The sequence below is a fragment of the Tympanuchus pallidicinctus genome, unplaced genomic scaffold (genome assembly GCF_026119805.1).
Source record: "Tympanuchus pallidicinctus isolate F22 unplaced genomic scaffold, pur_lepc_1.0 scaffold5, whole genome shotgun sequence".
NCBI classification, from domain to species: Eukaryota; Metazoa; Chordata; class Aves; order Galliformes; family Phasianidae; genus Tympanuchus; species Tympanuchus pallidicinctus.
Window position 1 is genome coordinate 72,117,454 of NW_026294769.1, and position 18,387 is coordinate 72,135,840.

The 18,387-nt window shown below is 44.9% G+C and overlaps 2 protein-coding genes across 12 annotated transcripts in view; one reads left to right on the forward strand and one right to left on the reverse strand.

The window, feature by feature from the left end:
- Positions 1-2,287: 2,287 nt before the first annotated feature.
- Positions 2,288-3,429, forward strand: RPLP1 (ribosomal protein lateral stalk subunit P1). The gene is made up of 4 exons (XM_052703603.1): positions 2,288-2,461; positions 2,572-2,646; positions 2,749-2,866; positions 3,309-3,429. Exons 1-4 carry the CDS (start codon positions 2,390-2,392, stop codon positions 3,386-3,388), a joined length of 345 nt encoding a protein of 114 aa, XP_052559563.1. The 5' UTR covers positions 2,288-2,389; the 3' UTR covers positions 3,389-3,429.
- Positions 3,430-4,839: 1,410 nt separating this feature from the next.
- The window catches only part of PTK2 (protein tyrosine kinase 2), a 201,937-nt gene continuing 188,389 nt past the window's right edge, over positions 4,840-18,387 (reverse strand). For all 11 annotated transcript variants that reach the window (XM_052703579.1, XM_052703581.1, XM_052703578.1 and 8 more), the window contains 6 exons: positions 15,086-15,148; positions 12,048-12,087; positions 11,136-11,239; positions 7,900-8,055; positions 7,002-7,082; positions 4,840-6,095 (listed from right to left, as the gene is read on the reverse strand). In XM_052703579.1, coding sequence (XP_052559539.1) covers positions 5,883-6,095; positions 7,002-7,082; positions 7,900-8,055; positions 11,136-11,239; positions 12,048-12,087; positions 15,086-15,148 — 657 coding nt within the window. In that variant the 3' untranslated portion in view covers positions 4,840-5,882. The remainder of the gene's footprint in view (positions 6,096-7,001; positions 7,083-7,899; positions 8,056-11,135; positions 11,240-12,047; positions 12,088-15,085; positions 15,149-18,387) is intronic.

Genomic DNA, 18,387 nt, shown 5'->3' on the forward strand with positions numbered 1-18,387 from the left:
TCAGGCATGAACATATTCTGGGGGTCTGAACACAGAATCACAGAATGGCCAGGGTTGGAAGTGACCTCAAGGATCATGAATCTCCAAACCCCCTGCCACAAGCATGGCAACCAACCTCCCCAAGTAATACCAGACCAGGCTGCCCAGGGCCCCATCCAAGCTGGCCTTGAACGCTTCCAGGGACGGGGCATCTCATCACACTTATGAGGAAGTGTAAAACACAGGAAAAAAAAAATAATAATAAAAAAAAGTAAGCTAAGGAAAAAGGCATTTCCAGAAAACAAAAAGATAAGAGAATCAAATACTGTATCTGAGAATGAATGTGAACAAATTGGAAGAACACAACTTTATGGTGAACAGTCATGCTGCCAAAATAAAATAAAATGCAACCACAACAACGGCAACAAAACAACCCTGCAAAAGCATACCATACAGAGAAAGAAATGAGTACCACAACTGGAAAACAGATGCAGGAGGGGATAACTGCCCTGATGAACAGCACCTACACAGTGACTAAGACTAATACAAGGCACCCTGATCATCTGCCAGCACCTTCCCTCTCTCAAGAGTTGGAAAGACCTTGATTCCAGGCAATACAAAACCATGTAAAAAAAAACATGGGATCATGTTTTGTTGTTGTTTGCTTTTTTAGTCAATGTCATATCTTTTCTCCATCTTGCAAGTGACTTCCACACCTGCAGCTCCTACACCTGGCTGAGTGCCTAGCCCATGTGTTGTTTTGTGTTTGGAAACTCTGCCTTCAAGTCACAGGTAGAAGACTTTACCACTTCATCTGTCTTACTTATTCTTCCTCAGTGCTGAGCAATGACATAATGTAGTTTTCTAGAACTCCAGAACAATCACTACACTGATTTTAATGCTGGCTTTCTTTGAACCAAACACAATAATGCCACTGCAACGTAACTCCTTAGAAAATTCTTACCATATGTCCGGTAAAAATGCTGTTGTCTTGCTATGAACAGGCCACAGGCACCAGCCCTAGTTTATCAGACCTGTGTAACATCTGTGAGAGCTGGCTCTGTGACCTGGAACTTTACACCGGGCTTCTGCATTGTGTTTTATTGCAGGATAATAACAAAGGCCTCGAAAACAGGGACCTCAAACCATCAATAACTCACACAGCTATTCATTACTGAAAAAGTACACCTTGAAAGCTGGGAAAAGACTGTTTTTATAAAGGAAGAATCAGCTCAGGAAGGTTACAAACAATACAAAGCAACTAGTAAGCAAGAGAAGGGAAAGAAAGAAAATGGCTTCCTTGCTGAAGACCTCTTGAGTTTGTCTACCGTGATGATTATCCACAAACCACAATCATGCTCTGACCACACAGCATCAGCTCAGCAGGGCTGTGTACACAAAGCCAGCTTGGGATCAAGTGGTGTGTGCTGGCTGCTTTGCATATGTTGTGATAATGACCAAAAAAGTGTGAAAATAATCTGCAGGGACAACAGCTGTGAGAATGACTCATTAGCATGGGGTGTTTTCTTAACGACTTTCAGTGGCAAAGTTGTGTTTTACATTTTAAAACTGGCATGATTTATCAGTGTTAATAGTGCAGTCACAGCAGTCTCCAATCCTTTACATGGATACACGTACAGATGCAGGTATGTAGATATACATGCGCGCACATATCTATAGTGGTTTGCTTTCACTATAACTTAATTCTGAGCCCCTGCAGGTAAGTCTCATCAGCATCACTCAGTAGATGCAGCCTGACAGCCGTGAAGCAAAGCTGACAACACATCTCCTTTAATTAACATCTTTACCAATCAAAGCCTAAGCTTGCTCAGATGTCAGGTCTTAATATTTTATTTTGAGCAGTGCATGTGCATTGTTTTGCTATTCTGAAGCTGGTAGTATCTTCAGATGGAGTAAAACCCTTGTGAGGTATTCAGCTCCAATTAAGGCTGAATGTGATCCTGCTGCATTACCAAGCTCTAGCTCTCCGTGCTTCCTTTTGCACAGGGGAGTCATTCCTCAATTCTTTCCTTCACATACGTCGATACGATCAGTGCGGGATCTGTCCAGGAAGGAATAGAAAGAAAAAGAAAGTCAGAAAAGACGAGACAGGTGAGAGCCGCACAGCGCCGCGCACGGCCGCCCAGGGAGCGCCGCTGAGGTCATGCCGCCGTCATCTCCCATCAGTCCCCGCCGAGCTGCGATTGGCGGAGCTCTCCTTTCGGGCCCGCCCCCGGTGCTCGCGGGTTGGACAGCGCCCCGGCTCGCGGATCGCGACTGGCTGATGGCGCCCTTATAAAGCCCCCCCCGGTGGCGCGTGTTCCCTTTCGTCCCCGGCGTGACAAGGTGCTGCGTCCTTCAGCTGAAGCTAAGGCCGTTCTCCCCCGGCGACTGGCACCGCGCCCCCACCATGGCCTCCGTCTCCGAGCTCGCGTGCATCTACTCCGCCCTCATCCTCCACGATGACGAAGTCACCGTCACGGTGAGTGCGCGGCCCGGGGGCCTTCGCCACAAGATGGCGGCGGGGCCGCGGCATGGCCGGCGGTGCGGGGGAGGCATGGCCGGCCCTCAGCGCCGCTCTCTGTGTGGCAGGAGGATAAGATTAACGCCCTCATCAAGGCGGCGGGAGTGAACGTGGAGCCGTTCTGGCCGGGCCTCTTCGCTAAGGTAGGTGGCAACGAGGGGAGAAGGTTGCGGCTGCTTCGGCTCTGTGCTGCGGGCGGGCGCGCCCCGCGCTAACGAGGTCTCGCCGGTGCTCGTCCTCCCCAGGCTCTGGCCAACATCGACATCGGAAGCCTCATCTGCAACGTAGGAGCCGGTGGCGGAGCTCCGGCTGCGGCTGCTCCTGCGGGTGGTGCCGCACCGGCGGGCGGTGGTGCTGCTCCCGGTAAGTGCGCTGAGCGCCTGAGCTGAGAACGGAGAGACGGTCGCCTCCTGCTGGCTGTGCCGTTTGTGAGACGAGCCAAGGATGCCGTTGGCCTTCTTGGCCACCCGGGCACGCTGCTGGCTCGTGGTCAGCCCCCAGATCCTCTTTCTCTGTGCATTGGTCGCACTCTGAATCAGTGGACAGCACTGCTGCTGTCTCAGGTGTGAGGATGTCACTGATGCTGACAAAGTGAGCCTGCCCTGTAGAACTGTTTCATAGACTGGTGAAGGTGCAGTGCTATTTCCTTGGTAGCACTGCTTTCACTGGGCCATGAGATGGGACTTGGTAGGGTTGCTCAGGTTGTGCTCCTTGATGTTACAGTCTCTGAATGTGAGGTCTTTGATAGTGTGACTCCATGAATTGATGGAAATGGGAAGTTTCTGACCACCTTTTTATTTTCCAGCCGAGGAGAAGAAAGAAGAAGAAAAGAAAGAAGAATCAGAGGAATCTGATGATGACATGGGCTTTGGTCTTTTTGACTAAGTAGTTTTGTAACTGCCTGTAATAAAGAACAGTTAACTGTATTTTTGTCTCTTAAATTAACGCTTCTGAAGAATAGCTGCATTACCTCTAGTGACAAGACTGGCTGTCAGTGTATGGTCATGTGGGGTTTTACAGCTTGTCCCCATCCTCAGCACTGGCAGGTGTGAGTAACATAGCTCCTACTTTCAGAGTGTGGACAAAGGTGAAGATGTTACCACAGTGGGAAGGGACATGGTTGGGTTTAGCGAAAGTGCTGCTGCTTTGTTATACTGCAATGAGGCTGTAACATCTTGGTGAAACTGGAACAGCCTCAGTCTGTGCTCTGCAGCAGCATGGCTTCCATCGGGCAACTCACAGAATGTGCTTGCTTAACCTGGCGGGAGCAGCAGGGTTATGTTTCAGAGGACAGCAATTGAGCTCTGGGCTTGGGGAAAGGCAGAAATCTTTTACTGAATGCCCTTGTTGGGCTGGGAGGGAGTAGCTGTAATTTAAAAAGCAGAGGGAAAGTCTTAAAGTGCTCTGGGCTTTTGACTTGCAGCCAACCCAACCCTGGATATTACACAGAATCACAGAATGGTCAAGGTTGAAGGGACTGCAAGGATCACAGAACACCAACCTCCCCATTTAATACCAGACCAGGCTGCCCAGGGCCCCATCCAACCTGGCCTTGAACACCTCCAGGGATGGGGCATCCACAGACTCTCTGGGCAGCCTCTTCCAGCACCTCACCACTCTCTGTAAAGAACTTCCCCTGACATCCAACCTAAACCTTCCCTAAATTGAAGCTCATGGGGTGTGCAGTTCTTGCTTTTCCAGGAAAAAAATCAAGGAACATTGCTGAAAACGTGCTGCTTTGAAGCACAGGTGTGGAAAATGGTGCAAGTTACATAGGGTAGTAATAATTAAAACATGACTTTACTCCTGAACAGAGCACCTGAGCCAATGTAAGGGTTGTACTCAAGTGCATATAAGAAACTGCACAATTTTCATTTAATATTCCAGTAAAGTACTGAAAGGAGTAGAAGAGGGAGTCTTGGTCCACGTTTGAAGTAGTGGTAGAAATGCTCTGCACTGCCCTGCCTCTGTGCAGAGCTGAAGCCCATTGGATGTTGGAAGGCACCTCAGTGGCAGCAGTCTGTACACCTCCACTGCTGCTGAGAGTTTCCATGATAACCCCTAAAACCACGTGGCTGCCACCATCCAAGCAAACTTTAAAATAATTTCAGAGTTGTAAAAACTAGCAGAGATATCCAATGACTTGTGCAGCTGGTAACAGCACCTGCCTTGTTCCCGTGCTCTATAATTAAGAGGAAACGGCCTTCTGAAGATGACTTACCTTGGACTTCTTGGATGCTCACGGCTGTTCCTCAAGTGAATTCTTGACAGTAACAGATAAAGCGGAACTCACCATTGCTTCTGCAGCGTGTGTGTACACAAAAATACAGTCAGAATTTCACTGGTAACACCTTTTTAATAGGTCAAAGTAACTGTACAGTTCATTATATTCTTCCTGAGAATAATTTATATCCCTCAACAGCAAAAAGGGAGTGTGGTTTTTATTTTAACAGAACAGATGGCATAATTGGAAAACCAAGGAAAATCTAATTACACTGCTCTACTGTAACTCCTCCCAGGCAAGACAGACAAAAGGATGGGTTAGTTAACTACAGGGGGTTTAAAATATTCAACATGGCTTTAATCTGTCTTTATAAATTATATAAAAACGGGGGACATGAATGGTTACAGGACTCCTCTTAAGTGCAGCTCTGAGTTGCTCTGGTACAAAGCAGCATTTTCGCTTCCAAGGAAAACAACATTGCTACAAAAGAACTGGCACGTTATTCTGGTGAAAAAGAAGAGTTTTCCGTTGTGTCCTACAGCTAGTTCCAACCAAAGGCGTCACACATTCACATAAAAGTAAAAGGCAGGAAGATGAAGAGGGCTTTAGTTTGTCTCGAAATGACTGACGTCTTGAAAATATAGCTTTTTATTTTCTTTCTCTGTAAATTGTGATTAGCATATTGCGACGTAAGTGTTCTAATAAAAAAAATTCCAGTCTGGATAGTTCATACACTGTGGGCAAGAATTCTCAGCCCTGAGGTTTCCCAGAATTCTTCACAATATCTCGCTCCGCTCTGCTGCTCCAACAGTTCCGGCTCCAAAACTCCACCCCAGCTCTGGGCTGAGCACGGCCCATGCGATGGAACGAACCGCGCTGCTCCAAAGCCGTCATTTCCCAAGGACGTCTGTACAAACTTCATCCGGTGATACAGCTGCTTTCTGAATCCCAGGCCAGCTTGGCTTTGTGAGAAAAAAAACGTGGTTAACCTTTTGTAATGGGAGAGAACCAACAGCTGTCAGTCAGGGCTGCTGAAGCAAGAGGCGCTGGAATGCCAGGACCACACTGGGTTAATCCTCACTGCTGGTGGAAGGTGAACTAATCCTTTCGCAAGCAGAATTCTACAACAGACAGATGAAACTCTTCCCTTGGTGCTTAGTGCGGCCTCGACTGGCTGATCATTTTCAGCCTGGCTTGATCGATGACATCCAGCAAGTTCTTGGCATCTACTGCCAGAGCGTGAGCGGCTGTCAGCATTTGCTTCTTGTACTCCTGCTGCAGGCTGGTCATGACATACTGCTGAGCCAGCTTCATCTTGTTAATGAGCTCAGCCAGGTCAGAGTTCAGCAGTTTCTGGGCCATCTCAATCTGGAACAACAAGAGTGGGTCAGCCACACAGGTTGGTAGCACTGTTTCCCGCCCCAAGGAAGAACATCACCTCCATGAAACCTGAACAGCCAGAGAGGTTCCCTTCAAGCTGGAGTCAGCACGTGGGCTGGTGACACTTTGTACTCAGACACCAAAAGCTGCCTCGTAGCTACAGAGCCACCTGTCGCCAACCAGACCACATCACCAAGTTTTAACTCAAGTTTAACTGTTAACATGTTGTGCTGGGTTTCCAGGTTCCTATTACCATCACCTTTACTGCCATCGCTACTATTAGAATTAAAGCAGGTACAGGTTATTAATAGAGCAATACAGCTGAAGGTGGTATGATTCTCTAAGACAGCGCTTCATAATTCTCTGGCCTTCTCGTTACTACATTCATTCAAGGCTTTGGAGGAAAACAGGTTTATTCCCAACTCTTGTCAACTACACTGAAAGATCGCAGTCATTTGTTATTCCAAATGAGGTTACTACAGGCTATTTTCTCATTCAGCTGCACCACAACATGTTCAATTATCCACACATTTAATGACTTTGTGTGCAAGATGTATTTCATGGAAAACTGGAGTTGTACTAACACCCAGATGGTCTCCCTGCATTACAACACTGGGTTCATGTAAGTACTACTGACAACTTTTATTTAAAATTCTGGTATGTACATGTTGTATGCTCCCTCATCCAGTCTGAGCATTTTGACTCGAGGCAACAAAAACCTACATCCACACAGCAATGAGATTCTAATGACATTAAATTAATCAAAAATTATAATTAAGAGTTCACAGTGTTTACTGAACACAAATATACGTGTGTGCAAAGAAGAGAGAGCCCGAACGCATCCACCTGGCTGAGGCCAGCTCAAACTGCAGTGATGAGTGGGGCTCTACCCACCTCTCTGTGGGTGCTTGCAGGAAGCACTGGCAGCGACTCATCCACTGTTGCTAGCAAGGTTCTCAGCGCCAAGCCAACCTCCTAAGGAGAAAAATGAGTAAGTAAGGAAATAACAGACACAGGACAACCCAACAGGACATCTCGGCCTTGATTCAGTCGCCCCTCTCACATACACTGACGACATACATCAGAATATGTAAGCATTCTGAACTAATAAAAACTTGGCATGAATGGAGTTAAAGCAATGTTGCTGAGTGACTTTGAATCACACAATCACAAAGGCTGGAAAGGACTACTAAGATCATCTAGTCCAAACACTGACCCCTCACCACCATGTTCACTGTGCCCCTCAGTGCCACATCTCCACGTTTCTCGAACACCTCCAGGGATGGTGACTCCACCACCTCCCTGGGCATCCTGTTCCAATGTACTACCACTCTTTCTGAGAAGGCATTTTTCCTAACACTCAACCCGAACCTCTCCTGGCGCAACTTAACTGTTACTTCTTGTCCTATCCCCGTGATCTAGAAGAGGCTGATCCTCACCTCACCACAGCCTCCTTTCAGGCAGCTGCAGAGAGCAATGATGCCTTCAAATCTCCTCTTCTCCAGACTAAACAATCCCAGTTCCCTCAGCCGCTCCCCGTGAGACTTGTGCTCCAGATCCCTCACAGCTTTGCTGCCATTCTCTGCACACACTCCAGGGCCTCAATGTCCTTCATGTAGTGAGGGACCCCACCCACAGTTCCCTGTTTCACAGCATCAAAACAGAATGCCAAAGGGTGGATTATAAAAGTTCCTTTTATAAGCAAAATGCAGCAATGTTGCACAACTTCCTGTTAACAAGAACTTTGTCATTCATGAGAAAGATGAAACCATGTTCAAAATGGCATCCCTACCTTTACCATGGGCACGTACTCCTCCGGCGGAGCTGGCTGTATTTTACTGGACATCTCTATGACAGCTTTCACCAGCCCGGTTACATTCTCATAGACTTTGTCATTGGAGCGGTCCAGGTTGGCTGTAGGAGGAGGGCTGATTTCCTGCGGCTTGATCTGGAAGCAGAGACAGATTGTTGAGCCTCCTGTGCCCAGCAGATGGGGCTCAGCAACCTCCCAGCCTGCAGAGATCACCAGAAACTGCCACCCCAAGCCCGCTGAGCACATTTGCTCATGGGTCTGAAGGAAGTTTCCTTCAGGCTTCCTGACAGCCTGATCTCTGAATGACTCTGAAGAGTCTACCAAAAATTCTCTGAAGAGCTCCCAGTGCAACTCCCACAGCAAAGAAAAGTTGAGAAAGGAGTATGGAATACTTGTCGTATCAAAATGGTTCACTACTGATGGACAAATTCTATTGCAAGACAGCGGGGTGTCATGTCCCTTGTTCCAGGAAGTTGCTTTCTCCACTACCACTGCATGCCATGCCCAAGCAATCACTTGGGGGAGAGGAGCTTTAAGAAATTGCCCATTGCCTTATTGGTCACACAGCGGCCCTAAAGATCTGGGCTGGGCTCACAGCATCACAGCCCCACAGATGCAATAACCATGGGTTCCCATAACTGGTCCCTGCTGCAGAGACGCTTCACTGGAAGCAGTCGAGACTCTACACAGTTGAAAGCACAAAGTACTTGGATGAGACTCTGTCTAAGGAAAGAGTGCAGGATTTGGTGCAGAGTTTCCCACTTTTTGCATTTCACCGATTGGTTACTGACAACTGTTACAGAGATTCAATCTGTCACATTGATTGGAAAATACCTTAGGAGGAGGAACATTGCAATTGCTGCGATCAGCAGGGAAGGGCCGTGATTCTAATTGGTTTCAGCAATCAAGAAGTTAGGAGAGTCATCTCGCAAAGTCGCATGCAAAGACATTTTGGAATGGGGCGCGCACACACGCTCACGCACTGCTTACCCTCCATGGCTATTGTTGAGCAGAATGTGGGGGAAGGTTAAAGAAATTTACCAAAAGAAGGGAAAAAAGAAAAACAATATTAATAAAACTCAGCAGGAAAAAAAAAAAAACCCACAAAACAACAAACCAAAACATGTGCAGCAATAAGAGACCAGTTAAAAAGCCTGCAACAAAAACGCATCCTCAACAGTATCCGCAGTCGTTTGGGGTAGCTCATGGTCCATTTGTAACAGAAGCACCATGTGCTGACAACTGCTGTGCACCCGCGTCAAAGTGGAAGTGTTTGCCATGCACCCATGCTAACGTTTTACTGAACACATGGGGAAGAGATCATGCAAAGCTTGACAGGAGCAAGCCAGTCTGGCAAGGAGCAAAGGGGTGAGTGGAGCAACGGGCCTCTGCAACAGTGGGAAAGGTGTCCTGTGAAACTCTGCTCCCTATACAACATTAGGGATCTGTCACAATTGGAAATATGAAGTCATGTAACTGTGCAGCCCTTGCAACTGATGACCAGCCACACTCATGGTTAAGAGCTACTAAGAACCCACCCTAGATGCATTCTATTCAACCTAATAAATTCCTATGGACAGACCCCAAAATTTCAGAGTATAGACATCAATGTCCTGTTCTTACAGCTAACATCAACATTACTGCAAGCTTTCATTTCAGGGTTTTCTTTGTGTGGGCTGGCTGCCTTGGCCTCAGCAGGTAACACTGCACTACCTTCTTCTTGGTGCCCTACAGCTCCCTGAAGGTAGCCAGATCAAAACCTCTGATTTTCATTTTTCTCCCAGAAAAGAGAGAATAGAGTCTGAAATGAACCCCAGAAGCATCTTCAGTTAGTCTGCAGACACTAACAAAACTACAACCTATTAAGAATTAATGAGCTGTTTTCTTGACAGGGTGTAAGACCATCCAATTTCAGAAAATTCTTGACAGAAAAGTAGGACAAAATCAGAACTTCTTCTCCACTTCCCAAGAAGTTATTTAGTACATAAATCTTGCTCACACTGATGACTTTGGTTGCTCAGGTTTGTTTGTTGTCAAAAGGATGTATTTCAGAAAACATCTTCATGTCCTAATACCAGTAGTTAGAAAGGAAATTTTAGAGTAGCCACATTCAGTAACACATCTGTTGCTGCTTTTTCATATTATCTGAGGCTTGGCAGCTTGAAATGCACTGGTTTGCAATAAATAATCCTGCTTGAACTTGCCAGTGCTGATTCTTAACTACTCAGATGATCTCCAAAAAAAGAGAGCACGAGACAGGCAGTGGCTGAAGGACTGATCTGTGCTGAACACGCTGCTGTGATGCAAGTTGTGAACTTCACGGCCCGAGGACATGGACACTGTCTGTATTTTCTTAAATCACCTAAACTAAGTGTCACCTACCACTGTATCTGTTCCTACCACGATGTGGAATCCAGTTCTTTGTTACAGGCAACAGAACTTCTATGAGTATTTATCAGCTGCATTTTTGTTAAGAGTGCTACTGGCACAGAAGCCCCAACCACTACTGTATCTACCTGCTAAAAACAGCTAATGACAGAAACAGCTTCTGTGGTTCCACTCAGGAGGCCCTGAGGTCACTCATATTTCTATCTCCTTAAGATTAGAACAGTAAAGGAATCCCAAAGGCAGGGAACAAAACCTGGGTGCATCGCTTTAAAAGTGACTGGCACACTAAGGATGAGTCCTATTGACACCAGCTGTAACAGCAGACACAGCTTCACAGCACCCTGCAGCCTCTCTGCTACAGAACTCCTCGAAGATTAATTTCTGGATTTATTGCCTATTTACTGGAGATGAGACAACAAATCAGAAAGCCAGTTAGGGTCAGAAAGTGTTTTTCCTCTGTTCTTACTCCCTACAGCCAGCAGGGCTTTAGGAGTCTAGGTGCTGCAACAGCAGCTTTCTTAGTATGGGGATCTGGAGTGTGCTCTGTGCTCCTTCCTCTGAGCAGAACTATGTGAGAGACATCATATGCTCCTCAAACTACAACAAGCTTGCCTGAGAAAGTTCTGGGTGAGGAACACGCTGAATCACTCACGGAGGACACGGGGCAGAGCAGTTAATTTCCCAATTCCCACCGCATGTTCGTACCACAACGTTTACTTGGGAAGTTCAGTCACTTCTGCTTTCTGTGGTCTCTATTTGAGCTGAACTATGCCTACAGGGTAATGTTTTATTTCCTGAAATGTGTTTTGTGTCACTGAGCACCGTACCTTCACGCCTTCATTGTAGCTGTCCACAGGGCTGTTCAGGCTCGCAAGGCTGCCCAAGTGGGGGGCTCCAGGGCGAGGGGGCTTCTTTGGTGGAGCTGCATGATCTGGTTAGCAAAACAAGTGGCATGTCAGAGCAGCAACATATCACATGTACACAAATCACTGCGGTCTGTCAACATTACAAAGGCTATGCGTGCTTTACTGTAATGGTAGAGGAGATGTGTTGCACAGAAGACCCATAGTTCATACGAGCTATGCGTTGTTTCTACTCAGGAAAAGCAGAGACAAAAAGGTGTTATGTGGAACTCATCCATCAATGAGTTTTAGCACAATACTTCGATAAGTAATCTCTCCTAGTGAGATTACTGCTCAGTCCTACTAACTCAGTACGCCCAGCCTAGACCTAGAGGAGATCTGTACTACTCCGCACCACAGTGAACGCTCACATGCTGCCAGAGTTCAAGAAGTGTTTGGACAATGCTCTCAGACACATGGTCTGATTTTTGGGTGGTCCTGTGTGGTGCCAGGAGTTGGATTTGATGATCTTTATCGGTCCCTTCCACCTTGCAATATCCTATGATGCTTTCTGGCTGAAATCCCAGCTGTGACTCACTTAGACACCTGAAGTTTCAGTCTCAATCTGTGTTTTGCATGTCAGAATTCCATGCACGCTGGAGCCCTACGATGTGATTCAGCCTCGTCTAGACAGTTCCTGACTGCTGAAACACTTCCTTGGATTTGCTGACTAATCTCTGGGGACTGCGTGGGGAATTTCAGACCAGAACACCTTCGTGCAGTTATCCATAACCGAAACTACCCCCTTGTTTGGAAATCTTGGCATTTGCTCACTATTAGTGCTCAAAGACTTGTAACCAAGGATTCAAGATAACATTATATGAACTTCGTGCTTACCTGGTTTACCCACAGGTTGATATATGTGCTGGTTACCAGCCTGTAAGATAAAATATATATTTATAGCAGTTACTACAGTGCTCACAATTTCGCTAGCAAATTCTTACCCACTGAAAAATGGCAGATCTCAGCACGTTTCCCAACAGTTAAAAATACTTCCCTATGCACCATCACTACCTATGAATCCTAACTGCAGTTACATACAATTATACAGTAAGGAAAATATTTTCACTTCTTTTGTATTGCTCATGACAGCCTAAGCCTGCACACAACACTTTATCCTTCACTGTTACTCAAACATGCTGGCACATTCATAGCAGTTTTTCTTCTTTATTCAGAGATCAAACTGCAGAAGTCACAGTGCTGATGAAGGAATTGGAGAGCAGCAATTAGAAGCCTAAGGTATTTCTGCACGGCTGAATAGCATCAATAATGGTAACAAGCTTCTGAGCTGTGAAGCTCTTAGTCAAGGTCAATTTGCTTATTCATTTGGAAATGCTTAATGCTAGATTCAAATGACTTTCTTTGCTAATTACATTTATCCCACCTTCATGCCAAGAAAAATGAAAATCTAGTCACAACCAAACGAATACCTTATGCAAAATTTGTCATGTCACAAAACAACATTACAAGTCACATTTCATCATGCATGTGTATCTGTATAATGGAGTTTCCATTACAAAACAAAGCTCTCAAGGCAGTTAGAATTTCATGTTTCTCATGGCAAGACGTCTCAAAAAGGCAATTTTTAAATAAGTACAATTTTCTGCAAATCAGAGTACTTCCTTCCACCAGGATCTAAAGCAGCAGCTTCTTCAACACATTAAAGATAATTTTCCAAAAACTTAAGAGCTCACTGTTAACAGTATGAGAACACAGCAACTGTTTCAGCTTGACTTCAGCTCTGGAGAATGCTGTCTGAGAGCGTCAACTAATTCACTTTACTTTCTGACCTTTTAAGCACGTCTTTTTGAACCTTATTCTATTTTCAGTTGCTCAAACTGCAGCATCAGTAGGACATTCTCTATCCCTGGCTCACCTCTTCAGTAACAAACCCAAAGGACATTCACAATCGTAGTTCAGCTTTTATTCAAAGTCTCAGCTGGACTTTTTTAGAAATTAATGTTCCTATTTCAAAACTACAGAAGATTTGACAAGGCTGCTGTGATTAGGTTTACCTAGCACTTTATGAAGCTGTTTTCAGCTGCTCAAAACTTTATCAATTTTTAACTGTGTGAACTGCAAGTCCCAACTCTAACTCCACGTCAAGCTCAGTTCTATCTATATAGAAAACTGCAGCAAGAGGCGAAACTTCCAGCATGTGGGCTCACAGAAGAACGTATTGCACAGGGAGAGTTCTGGAGAAAGACAATAAGGAATTCTTACAAGTTTGGTAGCAGGATACTCAAAGCTCCAAGTCCTGACACTCCTCTGCTGTTCTCACGTCTCTCTGGCCACCATCTCACACACTGCCCTACCACCATCAACCTTGCTCATGTTGCTAACGTAGCTATTCCAAACCTGAGAACCCTGGGGAGAAGAGATGGGGCGAAAGGAAGGAGGCTTTGTTCCACTGAAAAAAAAATCATGATGTTTACTTCCAGAATGAAAGAATGTTGAAAGAATGCGAGCAAAGTTATACACTGCTTCTTATTTCGCATCTCTCAATGCAGAACTGAGATTGACTCACAGGCTTACCTCTTAGGCTGCCCCATGTGGAGTTATGAGTTGGACTTGATCCTTGTAAATCCCTTCCAACTCAGCATATTCTAAGCAATGGCATTTCCAACATCAGATGAACTCAACAGTTACATTTCAAATGCATTAAGAATTAAAAAAATGCAAACACAAATTCTGTAACTGAATTAAGAGTCTCTCCTGCAACTCATTCTGTCATCAGTCTTCTCGTTCAAGAGGGGCGAGTCCTATCTCATCTGGCAATACAGGACATCCCCTTACAAGCAGTTTGGGATGCAGGTTTTTACTCTAGTCCCAGGCAAAGAAAACTTGGAGCTCACTGCCTCTTACATCAAACCTCTGACATCAGCTCGAGTTATTCTTGCAGCACAAAAAGCAGTAACACTTCACTCATTCTTATAGTAAGATGCAACAGCAGTAAAGACCTAACAGTAACTGACAGTCTGCTCCAGATTTGTGCAAAAAATCTTAGCAGCTTCCAAACATGAGTAACCAACTCCCAGAGACTGTATCGCAGTGTGTGATTTGCAAATGCAAGAAGAGTCCCTAAACTCTCCTGTATTGAAGAAATACTGAAGTCAAACAGAATTACAGCCCAGATGAACAAGGAAAGTAAAATTAAGACATCAACTTCCAAGAGAAGCTTTGAGGGTGATCCCTGGAGACCATCACTGGATGAAGCACTGATTTTCTGCCCTTAACGGTCCCCAGCCTGACCCCCTCTTCTATTGGTATGATTCAGAGTTTCCAATGGCAATTAAACAATTGGAGAGATGTTTTTATTCAAACAGGCAGCAGTTATGGCAGCAAGAATGAGCGCCGCAGCTGTTGTCTGACAACAAAGGAATGGCTGTGGGGGTTATTCCATTTGTTTCACTGCGGATCATTTACCCTAAACAGAGTTCTGAGTAACACAACAGTAACATTTACATTCTTTGTAGAGAACCCTTCAGATATTTAAGCGACTGCAGAAGTTATTTTAACCCCGCTTCCTGTTGACAGAAGTTTCAAAAAGCACTTTCAAATAAAAGGCCGAACCATACATCACAGGCACGTTCAAAAATAATTGCAACATATTTGCAGAAACACTGCAGTATTGTTTCAAGGGGGAAAGAAACAAAAAACAAATCCCAAATCCATCCAAGTGCTGCATGACCAAAGTCTGCCACTGTTCTCCTGTTCCCACAGAAGCTGAGCTTCTTGGAAAGTTGCAGAGCCATGTACTGACAGTGGAAACATTTAGCAAAAACTTTAAATCATCTCCTGTAATAAAAGACAGCACGTTCTACCATGATGCTGGAAAAGGGGCCAGGAGATGAAAGGATCCAACAGATACTCACTGGGCCCTGGAGACCTCCATCCTCCCGCTCGATGCTGCCTCTGGAAAGCCGCACATCAGGTTTCTGAAACACAAATCATAGGATCTTAGAATGGCTTAGGTAGGAGGGGATGTTAGGGATCACTGAGCTCCAAGCCCATGCCGTAGGCTAGCTGCCACCCACCAGGTCAGGTTAGCCAGCACCCCATCCAACCTGGCCTTCAATACCTCCAGGGATGGGGCACCCACAGCTTCTCTGGGCACAATTTCACCCCGTTCTCTGCTTACAGATTCACCCAACCTAGGCACAAAACATCTCAAAGACAAGGCTATTGAAAGATGAACGCTGCCCAGCACAAATGTCGCTGCATCCGTTGTGTTTTTGCAACAACAGCTCCCCAAGGCTCCCAGCAGACTCCCAGACTGCACGGCCATCCATTCTCAGCACACGAGTGAAAAAATGCTATTTATAAATATTGTCAGTACCATTTCCCTAACACAACACTGGAAAACTTGGCATTTTCTATTTTCTGAAAGGCAACAGAAGTTGTTTTTTTAAACAACTGTTCTCCTCCCAGCAGCAAAATTTCAACCACAGGATGAGAAATGCTGTGAGTTAATTCCCGCTTCCTGCTCGGAAGGCTTCTCTGTACTTGGCTCCCTCTGGAAGGCCGCAAATGGGGCCCAGTGACAGAGCTCTGCACACGCTGCGTGGATAGGGAAAGCTAATGTAGATGCCCAGATGCACAACTATCCTGATAGAAGTGACAAATAAATGAGTTTGTGTTCTGTCTGCTTTAAGTGACAGAGAGAAATTTGGGGCTTGTTTTAAAATGGAAAACTAAGACCACCCCAACTTTTTCTTGGAGAAACCGGCCATTTCTCTCACCTCCCACCAATACCAGGTCTATTGCTTTTATTCTTATGTAGGAAGAAAAAGGAAGAGCTGATGTGAAATACAGGTTCATGCTGGCCTGAAGACACAAGCCGAACAAAACAAAAACCAGCACAGAAAAGCAAACTTAATGTACCGTCCCTATGGAATTGCACAAGGAGTTCATGTTCTTCGGGTTGAATGTTAAGAAAAATGTCTTTGCAGGAGAGTGGCAATGCATTGGCACAGGCTGGGCAGGGAGGTGTGGAGTCACCATCACTCGAGGAGTTGAAAAAACGTGGAGATGTGGCACTGAGGGCCATGGGAAGTGGGTTGGGGTGGGTTGATGATTGACTGGATGATCCTAGTGGTCTTTTTCAACCTGAATGATTGTGTGATTCAGGCAACAGATAGCACACACTTCTGTATCGGTGTAAACACAGCCTCTGACATATATCTGAATGTATACACGCATAAAACGTACGCACACAGAGAACAAGACGTTTAGAGAAATGCAGACAAGTACTGACTGTAACTAAGCTCACTCCACAACTATGTGCTCTCAGGGTCAGTTTTAGGGGACAAATGTATTTGTTTCTCATTGAAAGCAACTCAAGATCCCCTTCCTTCCTTCTTTCTAAGAACACTACAGAATAATTCCAATTCACGTACCCTGCTAAGTAATCCTAAAGAAACAGCAGGGTAGGCAGATCAATAACACTGACACTGATGCCTTTACAAACACTCAGATCGCTCTAGCAGCCTGTACGAAGGGCTTATTCTGTGCATTTTCATTCAGTCTTCTGCAGACAGAGCAAGGCACAGTCAGACTCACAGCCTGAAAGAACTTGCAGATTAAAAATAGACAAACCAAAGCAGACAAGGCAACATTTAACCCCTCCTTAAGCAGGAAGAACTGATGCAGACAAAAGCAAGCAATTTGCTCAATGCTTCTCTGAGAATTTGTTACAAATTCTATAGTGAAACCTACCCGGACAAATTCTCTAGTTTATTTTCTTTATTATCATGATAATTTTTTTTCTTCCTGAAGTCTCATTTGACATGGATATGTCAGACAGTTCCACAGATGTCCAGTGAATTGTGACACTCAGAATAGGTCTTAGCTGAAGTAAATAGCTATTCTTACTTAATTTCTATTACACTGATGTTCACAATTTGTCTTTATTTCACTTCAATTTCTAGCCAAGAATTGCCCAAAGTCTTTGGAATTAGCTGAAGATTAATTCACCCTAGGGGTCATGCTTGCACTTCGAGCAATTAACTCCTCCAAAAATACACCCTAAATCAGATTAGCCCAACAAAACTCTATTGGACTGCCCTTATACAAACGAAGCCATGGAGAGCACTGATGTTGTCCAGGTATTTCCAAAAATGTGATTTGAAGATGAAGAAACCCAGTGGCCTTGGATGCAGGAGCAGTTTGTACAGCTCCACAACCCACCTGCATCCCAGCGATCTGCACATCCACACTGCAGGAGTAAAGACAGAATCCTTAGTGCTACCACTCCCAACATCTCCAAACGCTTCTCTCTCTGTCCATCAAAACCCAACACAAGGAAGAAGAGAACTACTCAACACGTCTGTGACCAATGACTAACATGAGGCCCAAATGTCTACCATTAATTAGTTAACAATATTCCAATTTATTCATTTGCTAAACTATTTTACACTAAAGGAGGTATCTCAGATCAAACACTCTTTGTATTTTTAAACATCACAGAATGGCCTGGGTAGGAAGGGACCTTCCTTAAGCACCATCTGGTTACAACTTAATAGCAACTCTTCCTCTTCTCAGTGGATAGATTTTTAAATGAATAATATACCTTTCACAGTCAGGAGAGGAGTTATTAATTTAATGTCAGCTCCTGATGCTGGCACTACACTGCAATGTGTGGGGTGAATTCTTAGTACCGAGCTTCCTCAGTTCAATGCCACATTTCAGCCCTGGAAAAGTAAATGGACTCTTTTATTTTTCGTTTTTTTCCTAATAAGTACTCTGCTATCTGAAATCTTTGGAAGCATCAAGGGTGCTTTTCAGATGGGATGCATACATTCACAAACTGGAACACAATCCAGATTTCCAGTATTCCTGGTCACTCACTAATAAAAGAACATGTATGTCTTGGCATTCTGAGGACATGCCAAACTGCAATCTCTCGATGGGAATTTCTCAGGCTAAAAATTAAAATCTTATTTTAGCAACAGTTCACATCAATTATATTCGAGCTGCAGTTCTCAGTGTCAAAACAAGACAAATACTAAACCACAGCTATGTGGGAATTTCAGAAAAAAAACAAAACCAAACACGATAAGGAAACTATGTAAGTTATTTCTTCTGAGCATCCCAGGAAAGAGCTATAAATTCCCCAGCATAACACTGCTCTATCTGCTGAGGAGTTACTCAAAGGCATGAGCACATACATCTTTGT